General features: G+C 43.8%; 1 protein-coding gene across 3 annotated transcripts in view; it reads left to right on the plus strand.

Moving 5' to 3' along the window:
- Positions 1-18,329, plus strand: part of LOC147014746 (class E basic helix-loop-helix protein 41-like) — a 92,716-nt gene that overhangs the window by 54,922 nt on the left and 19,465 nt on the right. For 2 of the 3 annotated variants that reach the window (XM_085852945.1, XM_085852947.1), the window contains exon 2: positions 7,438-7,501. The exons of the other annotated variant lie outside the window; for it this stretch is intronic. In XM_085852945.1, the coding sequence (XP_085709071.1) occupies positions 7,438-7,501 (64 nt within the window). The remainder of the gene's footprint in view (positions 1-7,437; positions 7,502-18,329) is intronic. 3 annotated transcript variants of the gene reach the window in all.

The following is an 18,329-nucleotide window of genomic DNA, read 5'->3' on the forward strand; positions in this document are numbered from 1 at the left end:
CCTAACTAAAAAGAAGTCTCAATGCACGTTTTTGATTCTCCCATTAGACAAAAGGAAGGGACCTGTCTCACATTTACTTAATAGGATAACTGACTTATGGGACCCGTATGTTGGATGCAAATGGTTTCCAGATCCATAACAATATATATGTATATATGTATATACTCTACCAGTCAAATGTTTTGGAACACCCACATTTTTCAGTTTTTACTGAAATTTATGCAGTTCAAGTCCAGTGAATAACCTGAAATGGTACAAAGCGAAGCGGTAAACTGCCAGAGGTTAAAAAAAAAAGTTTCGGTTACCAAAAACTGAAAAATAATGTAAATTTCAGAGTTGTTTAAAGAGTTCCCTTTTCAGGGAACAAGTAATGGGTTAGCAACTGCAGCTGTTCTGCAGTAATGGAAGTAAATTAAGTCTTGAAAGTTGATGCAAACAATTGCTACAGGTGTCCCAACTTTTGTTGATTAGTAACAAACCCTCTGTCTGTATAAAAGCAGTGTTAGAACAGACTGTGTTGCTACACCCTCTGAAGCATTATTTGGACAATATTGCACTGCAGGAAGTAGTATATTGCTATCATAATGGCGAGAAAAAGACAATTAACAAAGGAAGACAGACAGACCATTATAACCCTTAAATGTGTAGGTCTTTCCTTGAGAGAAATTGGAAAGAAGCCAAGGTGTCAGTGAGTACAGTTTCCTACACCATCAAAAGGCACTTGCAAACTGGAGGAAACTCTGACAAGAAGAGGTCTGGCAGACCAAAAGCCACAACACAATCAGAAGACAAGTATCTGAGAGTCAACAGCTTGCGTGATAGGCGGCTCACAGGAAGGCAGCTTCAAGCACAGCTTAACACTGGTCAAAGTAAGGAAGTCTCAGTTTCAACTGTGAAGAGAAGACTTCGAGCTGCAGGTTTGACAGTTCGAGTGGCAGTCAGAAAGCCATTGCTAAGATGGCAAAATAAGAAAAAGACGCTTGCCTGGGCCATGAAGCACCGCCAGTGGATTACTGAAAACTGAAAGAATCTCTTATGGACTGATGAATCAAAATTTGAAATCTTCGGTTCATCATGCAGGGTTTTTGTACGCCGCCGAGTAGGCGAAAGGATGGTTCCTCAGTGTGTGACACCAACTGTCAAACATGGAGGAGGAAGCGTGATGATCTGGGGCTCTTTTGCTGGATCCAGATTCGGCGACTTGCACAGAGTGACTGGCACCCTGAACCAAAAGGGCTACCACAGCATTTTGCAGCGCCATGCAATACTCTCTGGTCTACGCCTAGTTGGTCAGGGGTTCATCCTTCAGCAAGATAATGACCCAAAACACACTTCCAGGTGACGTCAGAACTACCTTAGAAGAAAAGAACAAGACGGGAGGCTTCAAATCATGGAATGGCCAGCACAGTCTCCAGACTTAAACCTCATCGAGCTGGTTTAGGATGAACTGGACAGAAGTGTGAAGGCAAAGCAACCTACAAGTGCAACACATTTGTGGGAACTTCTGCAACAGTGTTGGGAAGAACTTTCCGAACAATATTTGATTTCCATAGTAGAAAAAATGGCACAAGTATGTTCGGCTGTTATATCTGCAAAAGGTGGCTACTTTGATGAGTCAATAATTTAGATTAAATTTTGTTCAAAAAAACGATTCCATGATTTCTTTTTTATCTGCAATTGTTTAATTGTTCTCTGCTTTAATTTCAGCGTACATTGAAACATTAAACTGCTTAAATTTCAGTAAAAACTGGAAAAATTGGGGTGTTATAAAACTTTTGACCGGTAGAGTAAATGTATATGTGGATATGTGGATATGTGTGTGTGTGTGTGTGTTTATATATTTGTATATGTTTGTATATATATATATATATATATATATATATATATATATATATATATATATATATACATATATATATATATAATTATGGTGCTTCATAATAGGGGGTAAAAAAATAAAAGTATGAATATTCATGCTCCCTGGGTGTGCCTTTGTTTCATTTGACAGTCGAAACATACACACCAAATATGAAGCAGATTGGAGGAAGTTTAGGGGTTCCTCAAGTTGGCACAATATTGTAGAAATTTGCCAAACTGTAACTGACAATTTGTCGTCGAATATGCACAACGCAGTACATCTCCACAATTAATATGGTTGTTTGATATTTTCAAAAACCACAGCAGTCATATAGGATGAAAGAATCGTTTTTCCAAGGAGACCGAGATGAGCTTTTTGACATTGCAGTGCAAAATGCCCTCTCCAGAATGGACATAATAGTGCCAATTGAGGAACCCCAAAATATCATGGAATTTTGTTCATTTTTGACCTATAAGTTCTTATGGGTTATTGGAACAAAGGCAAAATCAGGGAGCAGCAAAAATCAAACTTTCATTTTTTTGGAACACCCTAATATATATATATATATATATATATATATATATATATATATATATATATATATATATATATATATACACACACATATTTATCCTGTACAGTACGTCGTTTGATCGTATAAATATCCGGTAACGTCCGTGGTTCGCTTGTTAGTGCTCCTTGTGTTTGGATGTAAAACTGTAGTGATGATGATTGAACGGTAAAAATGGATCCTTCAGTTGCTGAATTCCAGAGGAAAGTCGAGGATTATGTTGGCAAGTGTTATTTCAAACGGCTTTGGAGAATCAACCTCACGTAACCCCTAAAAGTTGTTTACGACTGGTGGGCACGTGTCGACGTGGCGGGTGAAACGTGACCACTCACGCGGACCGAGAGCACGTGATCGGAGAAACAACGTGACCGAAAGAAGAAGCTTTATTGTCCAGTCTCCACTCTCGAACATTCCACTGTAACAAGCTGCTCATGACAGTTCACGCTTTCTGAAGTTCGTTCCTTTATTCAAATGGTTGGATTTTATAAACATGAATAAAGTGTTGGAGTTTGACGACATCAACCCCCCCACCCCCCTTTTGCCCCCTAAACACCACGCTGTGGGTTGTGCATATTGTGTCCCATTTTGGGTTCCTGTTTGGATGGAAGTGGAAAGCTCCCCAAGTGGGCTGTAATTCCTCACGTGATTCATTGAAATTGAAGCGAGAGTCGCGCAAAGAAGGAATAACATGAAACTTTTTGTGCAAAACCCTCCCACTTGAGGACGATGGGTCCTCACAGCGTGAATAATTATAATCCATCGAAGCTGTTTGTGGTCTTGAATCACGAGAGTATGACGTCATTACCGTGTTGAGTTGCTTTTGTTTTTGTCCAAGAAGTACATTTTACAAAGCGTTGTTTTTCGTGTGGCGGTGTTTTCGAAAGGTCGAAGTTGAGCGTCCATCTACGTATTACGTACGCAAAAGGGGTTTGCGGCATCGATGCAGGTTGGGAGTTGTGGAGACGGTGAAGTTGAGAAAAGGGCGAAGATGTTGGGTTGGGGGGGTTAAAAAGGGGAGGAATTTTTTTTTTTTTACTGCAGTTTCATGACTGGTTGTGTTCTCCTTGAGTAACAACATAAACAAAGGTTGTGGAGGCAGAGGAACTGGACAGAAGCTCATGTGGATCAGGAGATCAGGAGGAGGTGGGGATTTGTTAGTCGACTCTTGTGTAGTCATAGTATATGAACCGAGATGGTCTCTTACAGCACAATCACACCGATATCCAGAGGCGTGGATGGCCCTACTGGATCAACATCTCGATGCTGCACCACGGTCCTTGTCATACATAACTCTTGTGTTGTGGAACGATGGATGAAACCAACAGGACGTTGATCGAGGTATGCTAACCACTGTGGCAAGCAAGGAGAAGCCGACGTTTCGGACTTTGACTCTTCGTCAGAACAAAAGAAGTTAACTGCGGTTATACTTCAACCAACGCCCTGTTGGTTTTGTCCATCGTTTTATTTGTCTGCCGACGCACATCGACACTAACCTTCTGATTGTGTTGCTGATTATTTTTCTGATCTAGTAGATAAATTAACTTGACAGATGGTTTTCCTACCCCAGGGTGTTGCTTTTCCTGACCACAACAACCTGCTCCTGCAGCTACCAGATTGTTAAATATCCTGCTTTTTGTGTAGAGGGTGTTTCAAAAAGAGTGATGAAACTTTTAAATGCTTATTTACAAAGAAACAGAAACCTCAGGAACGTGAACCAAACATTTATTGAAAGCTTATGACGTGGTATTTTTTTTTTTTATCGGTGATTGCTGTTGCAGGAAGTCACTGCTGAAGTTGGTGAAAGCCCAAGGTCTGAAATTGGTATTTACGCAAAATCCTTGTAATTGACGTTTTCAATGTGTACCCCTCCGCTGTTCAGAGAGGCATTGATTCTGACTCCAAAGTTCTGTCCAACTTTCCTGGAGGTAGTCTGACACCTCCTGCTTCATATCATCCATTTTAACAGGGCAGTTGGTGTAGATAGAGCCCTTGGCAGCTCCCCAGAACCAGTAATCCAGAGGGTTCAAGTCTGAGCTATGGGGTGTCCAGTCATGAGCAGTACCCAGGGCAACGTGGCGGTTTCTGAAGAGCTGCCGCAGGAAAGTGATGGTGTCACCAGCTGTATGTGGGGGTGCACCATCCTGCATAAACCAGGTCATGCTGAGCTGGTTTGGGGTGACCTTTTGGGGTGGATCAAAGTGGCACTTTTGGAGCATGGCCCGGTATTGCTCACCGTTGATCATCACTGTCCTGCTGTTGTCATTCTCAAACTAATAAGGCCCTAGCATTCCCCATCTGGCATTGAAGCCCTGTAGCATGTGAACTTGGGCCCTTTCAGGTACCTCTCAGTGATCTCCTCGGGTGGTTCTTCCCCCCAGAAAATGTTGTTGTGGTTGTTGATGGCACCGTTCAAATGGAAATGGGTTTCATTCCTGAACCAGATCAGGTTGATCCAGTTTGAGTACTGTTCCATCCTGTCACTGAGCCAATTGCACATATCAAGTCTCCTTCTCATGTCATCTTCACTCAGTTTATGCCTTATAAAGATGATGGATGGGAAAAGCTTCAGTTCCTTTGTGAGGATATGCCAGACTGAAGTTGGTTTGATGTCTCGGTCCCGGGAGTGCTGGCAGTGGGTCTTCATGGGACTGTCCACTGCAGAATTCCGCATGATGTCGATGTTGGCTTGGCTCTTGGTTACTGATGCTGGCCTGCCACTGTTGCCTTTGCTCTGGTTGTGCACGGTACCCTTGTGCTCAAAATGTTTCACAATACTTTGAATTACACAATTTGTGGGTCCATCACGTGTTCTGAGGTCGTATTCCCGGCAGAATCTCCGGTGGGTGTTGACATATGATTGTCTCATATCACAGAGCCACCACTTTTGTCTTCTGCTCCACTGTCAATGGTATAGTTGAGCTACGGAGCTAGAAATCTCAGAGAACAAATACCACGATAACACCACCAAACCCTGAAAAGGAAAACGGTATAGGTCAAAAAAACAAATAAATGGCAGGAGGTCAAAGCTGTATCAATCCTTTTGAAACACCCTGTATATATTGTCACGAGCCTGGTGGTAAATTTAATTCCCCTGACCCAATTGTGGTAGACAGGCGATTAACACCGATCAGCCCGGATTGCAGAGCAGTTTTCCTTCGGAGGCAGACACGTGATCCTCAGAGATCATCGTGCGTGTGGGAGGGGCATTCGGAACTGGCGGAGTCATTTCTTCATGCCGGAGCCATCACGCAGACATTTCTTCATGCAGGAGCCATCACGCAGCCATTTCTTCATAACGAGAGGAGAGCCAAGCAAGATTCTCCGTCCCAGCCACGTTCCTCTCACAACTACTTCTGTGAACCTCACCCTCCTTCCACCTCTGGGCGTGGCTTGCTGGCACGAAACCCGGGAAGGCGAGGCTTCTGCCTGCTTGGCACATTTGGCTTGCTTGTGGTTATGGTTGTTGTTGGTATTAAAACGCAACTCCTTCATGGTTGGCTTGTAAATGCAAAAACATAGGAATAGGTCACGGGGGCAATCATGTACTGGGGGAAATTGGTCTTAATCCCCAACACCCCTCGTATGGTGACAAGTAACACAAGCTCAGTCTCCTTAATTTACATCTATGTATCCTACACGTCCACAGCCCAAGCAACTTTATTCAATCCTAACTTTCCTGTGAGATTCCGTCATTTACCCCCACAATTGTAACAATATATTAAACGAAAGAAGCACGCTGACTCTATGACAAAACGATGATGTCATGCACATAAATTACACCAACACATCACCTCCAATATTTATCACCTCCAATGTGTTGGTGTAATTTATGTGCTTGACGTCATCTTCTTGTCATATAGTCAGCATGCTTCTTTCGTTGAATTGAATGTTCCTGGCTGCAAACCTCTTGACTGGTGACCAGCAGGGCAGAGACAATGTGATTGTGTGGCAGGCTACACTTGTTGCTAGCAGGTCATGCAGCAAACGCTGATATGACTCGATCTGTGCCCTACTGCCTCATCAAGTAAGGGGGCTCGATTCAGATATATATATATATATATATATATATATATATATATATATATATATATATATATATCTATATATCTATATATCTATATATCTATATATCTATATATCTATATATCTATATATCTATATATCTATATATATATCTATATCTATATCTATATATCTATATATCTATATATCTATATATCTATATATCTATATATCTATATATCTATATATCTATATATCTATATATCTATATATCTATATATCTATATATCTATATATCTATATATCTATATATCTATATATCTATATATCTATATATCTATATCTATATCTATATCTATATCTATATCTATATCTATATATATATCTATATCTATATCTATATCTTCTTTCGGCTGCTCCCTTTCAGGGTCACCACAGCGGATCATCCGTATGATCCGCATAGTGATTTGGCACATGTTTTACGCCGGATGCCATTCCTGACGCAACCCTGGTCGCCTCTTACGACACAGGGATATGGTACACCTATTTTAACCGGGGTATACACCGGCCCAGTACACTGGTTCTCATTTCGCCGACCTCGGAAGGATGACAGGCTGAGTCAACCCCCTGGTGTATTAATTCAGTGGCCCAAAGGGGCTTGAACTCAGGATCTCTTGGATCCCAAGCCGCTGCCCGAACCACTGCGCCAACACCAGGCTCATATATATATATATATATATATATATATATATATATATATATATATATATATATATATATATATATATATATATATATATATATATATATATATATATATATATATTTTTTTTTTTTGGCTGTATGCATCTTTGAAGCATGGAGGAAACCTCATACATTCTCATTGCAATTTTATAATTGCCTGAACTATCCAGGAATTGTTGTTGGACTGTAAGCTACCCGTTTTAGCCACCTTGTAAAGCATATTACCTTAAAGTTGTCACAGCTACCTGTTTGCCCTTTCCAGGTTACCGTGCATTGCATCCTGCGTCAGCTGTACACAGCCTCGAAATCAAAGGGATGGTAAAAAGGTGAGTGCCTGTAGTTTGTGCAGCTTTTTGGTGATCTACTGGATCTTTAAAAAAAATATCTTGGTTTGTTGTTTATCCAGTCACATTAACATGGTCCTTTGGAATGTGGTGGTGTTCCTTGCTTTCATTTTTATGTGGGATTGTGGGGGAGTTTCTCAATGTGATAGTATTAATGTGCCGTCTGTATTATGCAAGCAAGTTTGGGAGGGGGGTGGATACATTGAGAAAGGGAGCACTGAGGAGTTGTGCGAAAAAGGAAAAATCTTTAAAATGAGAAGATTGGTGTACATGAACATATTGTGGAGAGATTGGAACTAGCAGGTGGAGGAGTGTACTGATTCAACAAAGAGAGGAATAACCCTTACACCATGAGACTCAAAGTCGACATTCTTGAGGAAACTCTCTTGCCATCAAAGGTGATCGATCAGTTTGTCGATTTACAGTAATTTCACTGGGAGTGGGAGGGGGAGGTTGACAATAGTAGTGGGGAGGTAGAGGGTCCATAACAGGTGTGTGTTTTGTTTTTCTTTTTTTGTTGCATTTGTGGAGGAGGAGGTAGTACACAGTTTAAGACCTTAAATTTTTTTTTAAGGTCCTTAAATAAGACCAGAGCAGGTCACATTTTGTAAACTGTGAATACGTGGGGCCCACAAGTCGTGAATCTGCAAATAGCGGGATCTGACAGTTATTCATAATTCACCTAACTGTGGCATCATGGATAGGGGGTAAATACTTTTGCAGGACACTGTATAGCATTGCAGTGTCAATGGCTCAACTAACGTTGAGCTCGTCACGGTGGAAGGTGAAAAATCCCACCATGTTCGGAACGGCTTAAACTCCTATGGAGACATTCCCAATTATGGTGGATTATCTCTTTATTCTCTGCAGATCTGGATAAAATCACAAGCTGGTCCAACACTTAGAACATGTCTTTCAATCATGACAAATCTCACACTCTCACTCTGTCTCTCCAAAAGGACTGTCTGGACTCCCCCCCCCCCACCTACTTTCTCAAAAATCCTCTTCAAGAAGTCCTTTCATTCATGCTTTTGGGTCTCACTATCTGCCATGATCTTTTCTGGGAAGCTGCATTTCCAAGCTGGCCTTCAAAGCCAGTCGTCGACTGGGCATCTACCATCGTGCAAAGTCCTTCCTTGGCACACCTGAGCTCTTGACCGCATACAAAGCTTTCCTCCACAGCCTGATGGAGTACTGCTCTCCCGTCTGGGCTGGTGCTCCGCCTCACACCTACCTCGACTTCATGCTGTGGAAACCATGGCTCTTATGGTCATTGGTATCTCCCACGATGAGGCTGAGTCTTTGGGTCGAACACTCTCTCACCGCAGGCAGGTCAGTGGTCTTTCTGTCTTCTACCATCTCCTCTCCAGCCTCACCCCCACGACTCTGTCTCTGATCCATCCCCTCCATATTTCTGCAGGGCGCTCATGGTCGGGCAGCAACCCCCTTCTGGTGAAACTACCAAAATAAAGTATTACTGCTCACCTTCACTCTTTCATTATTATTTTTCCCGCTTCTGGAACAAACTCCCTCACTCTGTTCAATCCCACTCTTTCCTCTAGGTCTTCAAAACAGTTGTTCACCACCATTTCATATCTTCCCCAATCTAAAACAATGATCTTTTCAACCCAGATGAATCCACCCTCTACCCACCTCCTTCAAATTCCCTGATTTCCTTCCTGAAAGTCCCCCCCCCACCCCAATCCCTCTCCCTTCCCCACTGTTTTTTGCTTCCCTCTTTCTCCTCCCTTGTCTCCTGTTCCCTTTGTTATATGTTCTGTGTGTTTGCTCTTCCATGAGCCTCGACAATGTACACAAAATATACTGTTGTGGATTCTCGCAATCTCCGAACCGCCTTTAGCTCAATTGCGGCCGCGCGCCCACCGAACGAGCAATCTCGTCGCAGCTTTCCGATCAACGCCGAAACCCAGCTACGGGTGTTGTTAGCCACACCATAAACCAGCCAACTCTTCTGTCCGCGCTACAGGGTCGATCACCAAATTGTCGATGTACCTAATTATTCGCATAGACAGAAATGCCGGGGATTTATACCTCAACAGAGCCTGCACGAAAACAAGCCGCTTTAAGCAGCTCGTTCCGTTTGCGATTGCCGAGCGGTTTATATCGCCAAGCCCCGTCGGACCAGATGTACGTTTTATCGGCTATTAATCAGCCAGCTAATTATTCCGAACGCAATTATGGCAGTCAATGGAGGAAGGGACGCAACGAGCAGGTGACATTCAAAAATGGGGAACATTTATTTGCACACGTAAGCAATGCAATGAATGGGGATAGGGGACATGACACGAGCAAAAACCTACAGCCGATATCTATTTATTCCATACATGCACTTACAACAATTCTACTTATGGACAAGGCGCCACAGACTTTCATGCAAAAACCCCAGAAGAGAAAGATAGAACTGGGCTCGTAAGCCTTTAATGTTCCTCGGAGCTGGGATGACCGAAGGAGATCCACAAGCAGGTTACCTTTGTCGCCCTTGAGGCGACTCGATGGGTCTTTTGGTCGGCGACCCTCCGTATGTCTCATCGTCCCCGCGGCAGCTGTTGTAACGGCGGCTTAGTTGGTCCAGGGCCTATCAGCGCGGCCTGGTCAATCGGGCCTGGCCGACGACGCTTCAGAGGAGTGAACGGGCCTTGCTCTTTTGGAGTTGATGCTCTTTAAGAGCCCGCTCACTCCTCAGCGTCGCTCGACCGACTCGGGGCTCGATCGCTCGGACGGTTACGTAGCTTGCTGGCGACTTCTCTCCGGCTGGCGACTTCTCTCCGGCTGGCGACTTCTCTCCGGCTCCAACTCAACTGCCTCCACCGACCGACAACTTTCACCCTCAGATGGCTCTGCCCCTTTCGTCGTTCTGATCCGATCTCGCCGTCAAACGCGGCCGTGTTTGAAATCGCTCTCCCAACGCGGCCGTGTTTGAAATCGCTCTCCCAACGCGGCTGTGTTTGAAATCACTTTGCCGCTGTCGAGGATGCCATCGTGTTTGTCTGTGGAGATGTTGTTTGTTGAGGATGTTGTTGTTGGTGAAAAGATGGCGGCGCCGTGGAAATGCTGGTGAAGAGAAGTTCGTCTGTTTGTGGATATTGGTGTTGAGGAGATGTTGGCGGTTGTTTGTGGAGATGATGGTGAGGAGAAGTTTGCGGGTGAGGAGAAGGTGGTGAGGAGATGATTGTTTAAAATAAAGATAGAAAAGAATAACACTACCTCAAGATTCACAGCCCAGCACACAAATAATTCCCGTTATACATCGGTGGGGAAATCTAACCTGAACACACACTTATCGACATAACTGATCGTCGGGGAACCTGAATGGTGTTCTGTGAATTTCCACAACCGCAACAATATATACAAAATGAGAATAAAAGAAGTCTAAAGTAACTCAGGTGCTTCATGCCAGACTCAATCACAGATTGGAAAGGGACAAAACCGGGGGACTCGGTTCTCTTGGTAGCAGGTGGAAGGATGAGCACGGAGCAGCCACAAGCAGGTGATGAGATGATGAGCAGGACGGTGAGGAGACGAAGGCGCACGGGCAGGTAGATGAATGGGAAAAGGCAGGTGGGCAGGACAACCTCCTCTCCTCAGCAGTCTTTTCTCCTCAGACTTTTTTTTTTTTTCATCTGTTTTTACCTCAGATTTGACTCTCCTGGTCATGTCCACTGTTCTCAGAACAATGGCTCTATTAGCTCCTCCCTCTTCTCCCGGGGCAACGAAAAACTCCGCCCCTCGGAGGAGTTCCAGGATCTGCCCTTGGGGAGACATTCATAGCTCCGCCTCTCTCTCTTGTCAAGTTTCCTGCCGCCCCCAATCGAGGTTTACGTCAGGGTTTCGACTCACAATTTCCTTAACCATAATCCCTAATTATTACCACGCACCACCCCAGTGTGGTGCCCATATACAAACAAGACATAACTTAAGCTGATATGTCCCTACTTATTAAAGTGAGATTGGTTAACTACCCATACATGGACCATGCTACTCTATACATTCCTATCTGCTCCAAAGTGATATCTAACCCCCCCCCTTCAAACATAACACAGCCCCCCCCCACCCCAGAACTGCAGCTCCTGCAAGATTCAATGCAAGGGCAACAGCTCCAGCCTTAACACTTACAGACCCATACCTAATTAATTAACCCATACCTAATTAACCTCAACAAAATAAATCAGGAAGGGCTGTGGGAAGTGAGCTGTAGCTAACTTACTTAACCTCCTTGCTGTATTACCCCCTTTGTTGCAAACTTAATTAAAAAATGTACAATTATGGACAGCAGATTCTTCCATTTTGTCTCCTTGCTCCAATGTCCTGGGGTAGGGAGAGATTGGCTGGCAAAAACACAACAAACAGGCCTACCTTATCCACAATTTACTTTAACCAATCAAACCCCACTACTTGACCACATCCCCCAGTAGATGTCACCTGCTCCAGCTGTCAGCTGAGCCCGAATACCAATTTAGAAACTACCTATCCAATTTCACGGACTACCTACCCTCCATAGCACATTTCAAGTTGCTTGGGACTAAGTGGAACATTCCCGCATTCAATCACAAGAAGAAGAAGAAGAACAACAACAACCATCACATTTTCTGTAAGGCCATGGCGTCATCTTTTAACACACTGTAGGTGTGGCCCTCAAATCGGCAGTGGGGAACTCCTGCACAAACATGATGGTGGGAGCGCTTCAGCCTGTGGTGCCCGCAGTCCAGGCGCAGTTGCTCGAGATGATTTTAGCATCAAGTGCAACCAGATTTCCGCCTTCCATCCTCGCCATTAATTGTCTCATGTCACTCTGTGGCCATCTATCTTATGTTTTCATCAGCTCCAAGAGTTCTGATTTCGTGGTGTCCATCCGCTTGTTGACAAAAGCATTGTTTTGATGTTGATGGTCATATTGACAGGCAATTTTGCTCATCAACTGACACCAAGGTCGTTTCTCTCCAGATGAACTATCCGCTGTGGTTTGATCCCTCTCTCGTGTTTTAGTAGCTCTCACCAGCATCTCTTTGCTGAACTTCACATACCAAGATTTTTGCCATGCAGCTTGATTTTTTGGATCAGTTCACCTACAGTCATGTCTTCTCCAAAATGAAGAGCTCCCGCTAATGTGCTCAGGTTTCCGAAAGCACTGCCATTATTCAGAAAGGAGCTGTATGGTTCTGACTTCTCCCCCACTTCGCTTTACTTTGAGTGGGCATTTTAGAGGCTCCGCAGTCTTTTCTTGGCATATGAAACACTTGTTCCAATCCATGTTGCCAGTCTATCTGAAAAGACATAAAACCCAGAAAATGCTTAGAGATTATCAACTGATCTTACCACAATGAGCCTGTTGATCTTGGAGCAAATAATCATCTGGTAATATTACGAATGGTATAATTGCATTCCTTGCCCCAGAAATGTATGTTTAGACACCCAGATTGAGAGCCTAAGTGGTTTGGATGCTGATGTATTGGTACTTATATCGGATTTTACATTGCGGCCACCTTGGAAATCCAAGATGGCCACCGTACTTTATCTTGAGGAAGTGGTTCCTATTAAAACTTGAAAGCTAAGGCAATGAGTAGCCAGTGTAAAAAAGTTGGTGCTTTTGTCCGGAACGTCCACATCATTCTCAAATCTAGTCCAAAGCTGCCTGATTATATGTGTGTTTAAGCAGTTATATTTAGTTTTTGTGGAATCCTTCAAAGTTATGGAAATTTTGAGTAGTCATGGACCTTCCCACTATAAAATGCAGTTCATTCATGTTTAAACCACATCCTTAGCTGAAACCAATTTTGAATTAGGCTGTCTGAAGTTAAGAATGAGAAGAATTACAGTTGGGTGATTTTCAGTCAGTCAGTTTTGCACTTCACTGATGCTGTTCAAAAGTATAATGAGTGTTATTGGATGTGAAATCCTCCACAGACGAGTGTTCGGTACTTTTCGATTGATAAGTTTGTGTCTTGGTAGATTTCTTTTTGAGGATTTGTATTGTAGTAAACCTATGGGAGTGTGCATGCCATCCCCACATCGGAAGTCTCGCGACTTCCTGATTACACAGGGTAAGTCACAAAAATGTATCCGATTTGAAAACAAAGTAAATTAAAAAAAATCTCAGTCAGTATAAGTGTAAAATATAGTGAATTATGGGTCGGGTAAGCATTCAAATTGTTTATCCTGGTGTTGGCGCAGTGGTTAGGGCAGTGGCTTGGGATCCAAAAGGTCCTGAGTTCAATCCCTGTTGAGCCACTGAATTAATACACCAGGGGGTTGACTCAGCCTGTCATCCTTCCGAGGTCGGCGAAGTGAGTACCAGTGTACTGGGCCAGTGTATACCCCGGTTAAAATAGGTGTACCATATCCCTGTGTCGTAAGAGGCGATCAGGGTTGCGTCAGGAAGGGCATCCGGCGTAAAACATGTGCCAAATCACTATGCGGATCATACGGATGATCCGCTGTGGCGACCCCTGACGGGAGCAGCCGAAAGAAGAAGAAGAGAGTAAGCATTCAAATTGTTTGTAGCAAATATATTTTGACAGAGCTGAGATCAGTGATTGGAGTGCAGCGTGCACTCCCAAGACAATTCCCTAGATGTAATCTAATGCACCAACCTCGAAGACGATACGTCATACGGTTTCAAAGGGGAGAAGGACGGGCTCTGTGAAGAACAATAATGGAGGACACTCAAGACATCCAAAGAATATTCAAACTCCAGTGGCCATAAACAGAATTAGCAAAGTGACTGCGCATCACCCGATAAAATAAATAAAGTGCATATCACATGAAATTGCAGTCTCAAAGCAGTGTCGTGAGAGTGTTAAAGTCTGATCTGCGGGCTTTCCCTGACAAAATTCAAATGATGCAGCAGTTAACCTCGGATGGCGAGCGTCGACGTTATGAATCCTGTGTGTGATTCAGTAGGATAACAACGTTATGTACACATGTTGAACACATTTTTTCGGGAGTCACACGAGAAACATTCCCGGTGATTGCTTTCAAGAGGACGGAGCGACTGCACATACAGCTCACTTGTCCACTTGATCCAGGGGGAGAGGCGGGGGGTAACGGAGGGACAAAATAGAATAGTTTTGGATGGCGGATGATCTGAGATGGTGGTGAACAGCTGTCTTGAAGATTTGGAGGGAAGAATGAGACATTCAGTATACACAAGCATTTTAAGACCATTTTTTTCCTGCAAGAACAGGGGTTAGCCTTGCGGGTCCCAGGACAATCTTATATCATGGTTCCCTTTTTGAGGAAATGTTTTTTTTTTTATGGCCAGATGCCCTTCCTTACACCAAACCTTTTTAGTCGCCTTTTATGACACGCAGGGAATGAGACATTCAGCATACTAAACACATAACTGGACGGAGGAGATTGAAAATGGGGCTTGGCAGCATCTCTTGCTCCACATTATTCGAATGTGGATGACTTTGGAGGCAATGTGTCTCCTCTATTTTCCCCTTCTATCTCATGCATGTGTTAGAAAACGTTATTTTCATGAAAACTGAATGACTAATCTAAATGTACGTACAGTAACACCCCGACATTCGTGGGCGATGCATTCCTGAAAAATGTCACGAATGTCGAATTTGAAGGAGATGCAGATAAGGACGCTGAAAGGGACGCAGGTTGAGGGTGCTGATGGTGTTGAGGTGGAAGGTGGTGGCAAAAAAAAATGGATGATCAAGAGCTGTTTTGCTGAGTGCTGCAAGTTTCTGTGCAGCTCTCTGTATGGCACCAAAACATCATCCAACCCCCTCCTGAACCGGAGGTACCACTCAATCACTATATCAGCATCTTTCAACCTGTGAGCTACTGTCCTCATTTGCTGCAGCACCTCACCCAGGAACTTGACCGTCAGGTTGGGCCTTGCCACCTCTTCCTCCTATTCACTGCCGTCCTCCTCCTCCCCATGCGAGGTGATGAGCTCCAATTTGTCAGGCTCCATTTCGTCGAAGCCTTCCTTTCCCATCTCCCATGCTAACCTGACAATTTTCCGCCTCTCTTCCGTGGTGTCGGGAAAGCCTCTGAAGTCGTTGACTGCCTGTGGCCATAGATTTTGCCAGCAAGCATTGATGGTGGAGGCTTTGAAGTTGTCCAGAGAGTCTTTGGTGTTGATGTAGTGGGCCAAGTTTGTCCTTCCAACATTTCCCAATGGTAAGTTCGGGGTCAGACTCCATAGCATCCAAGATGTGACGGAAGGTGAAGTGGGTGTAGTACATTTTTAGGTCATCTCTTCGAGCATGACCTAATAATATTGGTGTTGAGAGGAGAGGTGACGATCCATCCGTCCATCCGTCCGTTCACAATGAAGTTGAAGCGGGAGATCTGGTCATTAGTGATCCTGATAGAGTTCAATGAGATTTACACGATGGTATGACTTTCAAGGTCACCGAAGGTCAAGATCAAGGTCACGAGGCCTTTGAAGTTGCGAAAATGATGATTTTCAAATTCTATCTCCTCCGCCATTTCTCAAGCGATCTTGAATTTGATTGTGGCATATGAATCTATGGGACAATATCTAAATTTGGTCGGGCCGAATTTTCGATATTGGCTTTCGTTTTCGTGTCACGTGACTTCAAATTTGGCAAAAAAATGCGAAAATGATGATTTTCATGCCAAAATGATGATTTTCAAAATCTATCTCCTCCTACATTTCTCAAGCGATCTTGAATTTGATTGTGACATATGAATCTATGGGACAATATCTAAATTTGGTCAGGCCGGATTTTCAATATTCGCTTTCGTTTTCGTGTCACGTGACTTCAAAGTTGGCAAAAAAATGCGAAAATGACGATTTTCAAAATCTATCTCCTACATTTCTCAAGCGATGTTGAATTTGATTGTGACATATGAATCTATGGGACAATATCTAAATTTTGATCGGGCCGGATTTTCGATATTCGCTTTCGTTTTCGTGTCACGTGACTTCAAAGTTGGCAAAAAAATGCGAAAATGACGATTTTCAAAATCTATCTCCTCCTACATTTCTCAAGCGATCTTGAATTTGATTGTGGCATATAAATCTATGGGACAATATCTAAATTTTGTCAGGCCGGATTTTCGATATTCGCTTTCGTTTTCGCGTGACGTGACTTCAAAGTTTGCAAAAACTGCCCTATCTTCAGGAGGCTATATACTTTCTCGCAGAGATGACCGTCACTCCCGCACGGGGGTAATTTTTTATGTAGCACACAGTCGACTCATTCATGCCATAATACATGCCCACAGAGGCTGCACTCTCACCTCTTGATAGTTGGTCAAGCAGTTCCACTTTTGGCTCAACCTCATGACTTTTTTTCTGCCTCTTGGGAGCAGACACATCTCCTTCACTGCTCATACGCTTAGGACCCATGATTGGGCAATGTGTGCAAAAATGAGAGCCAGGACACACTACACATCAGTAGTCATGTCTGGTTGTGGGTAGCTGGAGGAGGGGTGGGTAGAGTGACCATTGGCACTGGCATAGTGGGGGTGGGGGGGGGGGGAATGGAACGGCCAAGCGTCACTTTTGGGGGTGGCAAATTAATTTTGTTGCATTACAGTATTTGCATCTCATTCCTGTGTTTGTAGCTCATTCCATTTCACCATTCCCATCTCATTCCTGTGTTCACCTGTCATATTATATATCGATCACTATCAACACTTCTGAGGCCAATTTTCACGTGGCGTGTGAAAGCTCAAGCGCAGGGAGGGGGAGCGGTTGAATTGTGCAAATGGCCCCGCCCTCCTTTTGCTGACCCATGGTTATGGCCAAGGATGTCTCAAAGAGAGGGGCGGGCAAAAAGGACTGTGCGGCATGCTGGGAAACTAAAGTCGAAGATGAGGCAGCGAGGCCTTGGTGTCTCATTCCAGTTCGTGTCTCATTCCTGTGTTCACGAGAGAAGTTTGCTTCACTGAAGGCTCAGAAGATATGAATCGCACGGTCACAACAACAACTGAACGCTTTGGCCAATGACGATTTCGAAAGGTGGAAAACAAAGGTGTAACTGTTTACCTGCAAATGTGCTGTACTGGAATCGATTTGCAATAACGTTATTTAATTAGGCTTTCTGTTTAGTTCAGCATGTGAGTTACGAGGGAGCGGCAATTTGACATCTCGCCCTGAGCGGCATTTTTCCTCGATACGCCAGTGACCATTGGTGGTGGGGGATGGTTTATGTGTACGTACAGCTGCTTTATGCGCAGTTGGTGGGAGATTGTTTTCGAACAGTTTTGCGTGTGCAGATTTTGGGAGATGGTCTATGCGTGTCTGGAAGTGGCTTTTGTGCAGTTGGTGGAAGATGGTTTTAGGTGTTACTAGACAACCCGTGAACTCGTTGGATTCCCGTTGTGACAGCGGTTGATGAAAAAAATCATTTCAAGAAAATTAAAAAGATAGCTCCAGCGAACTATACCGTTGAGGTTGTTTTCATTGATCAAATTCTCCCGAAGACTGCTTGACTGAATCGGGAATTGATTTTTTAATAATTTTTTTCGTTTTTTTTTTTTTTTTTTTTTTTTTTTTTTTTTTATACCTTGGTCGAGGCTCGTATGAGAGCTAACACACAACTCACAGCAAGGAGGCATGAGACAAGAGGGGCGGGAGTGGAAGGGACAAAACATTGGGGAACAGACACAGGTGAACTGTGGAAGGGAGAGGGATGGGGATGGGACGGGGAACATGGCGAGGGAAGATGGACATTAAAGGGACTTTCAGGAAGGAAAGCAGGAGAATTGAAGGAAGTGGGCTTGGGTGGATTATCGGGGTAGAAAAGATCGAGGATTTGGATGGGGGAAGATAAGAGGTGGTGGTGAACAGCTGTTTTGA

The sequence above is a fragment of the Eptatretus burgeri genome, chromosome 13 (assembly GCF_056783735.1).
Source record: "Eptatretus burgeri isolate ZD-2024b chromosome 13, Ebu_testis_v1, whole genome shotgun sequence".
NCBI lineage: Eukaryota > Metazoa > Chordata > Myxini > Myxiniformes > Myxinidae > Eptatretus > Eptatretus burgeri.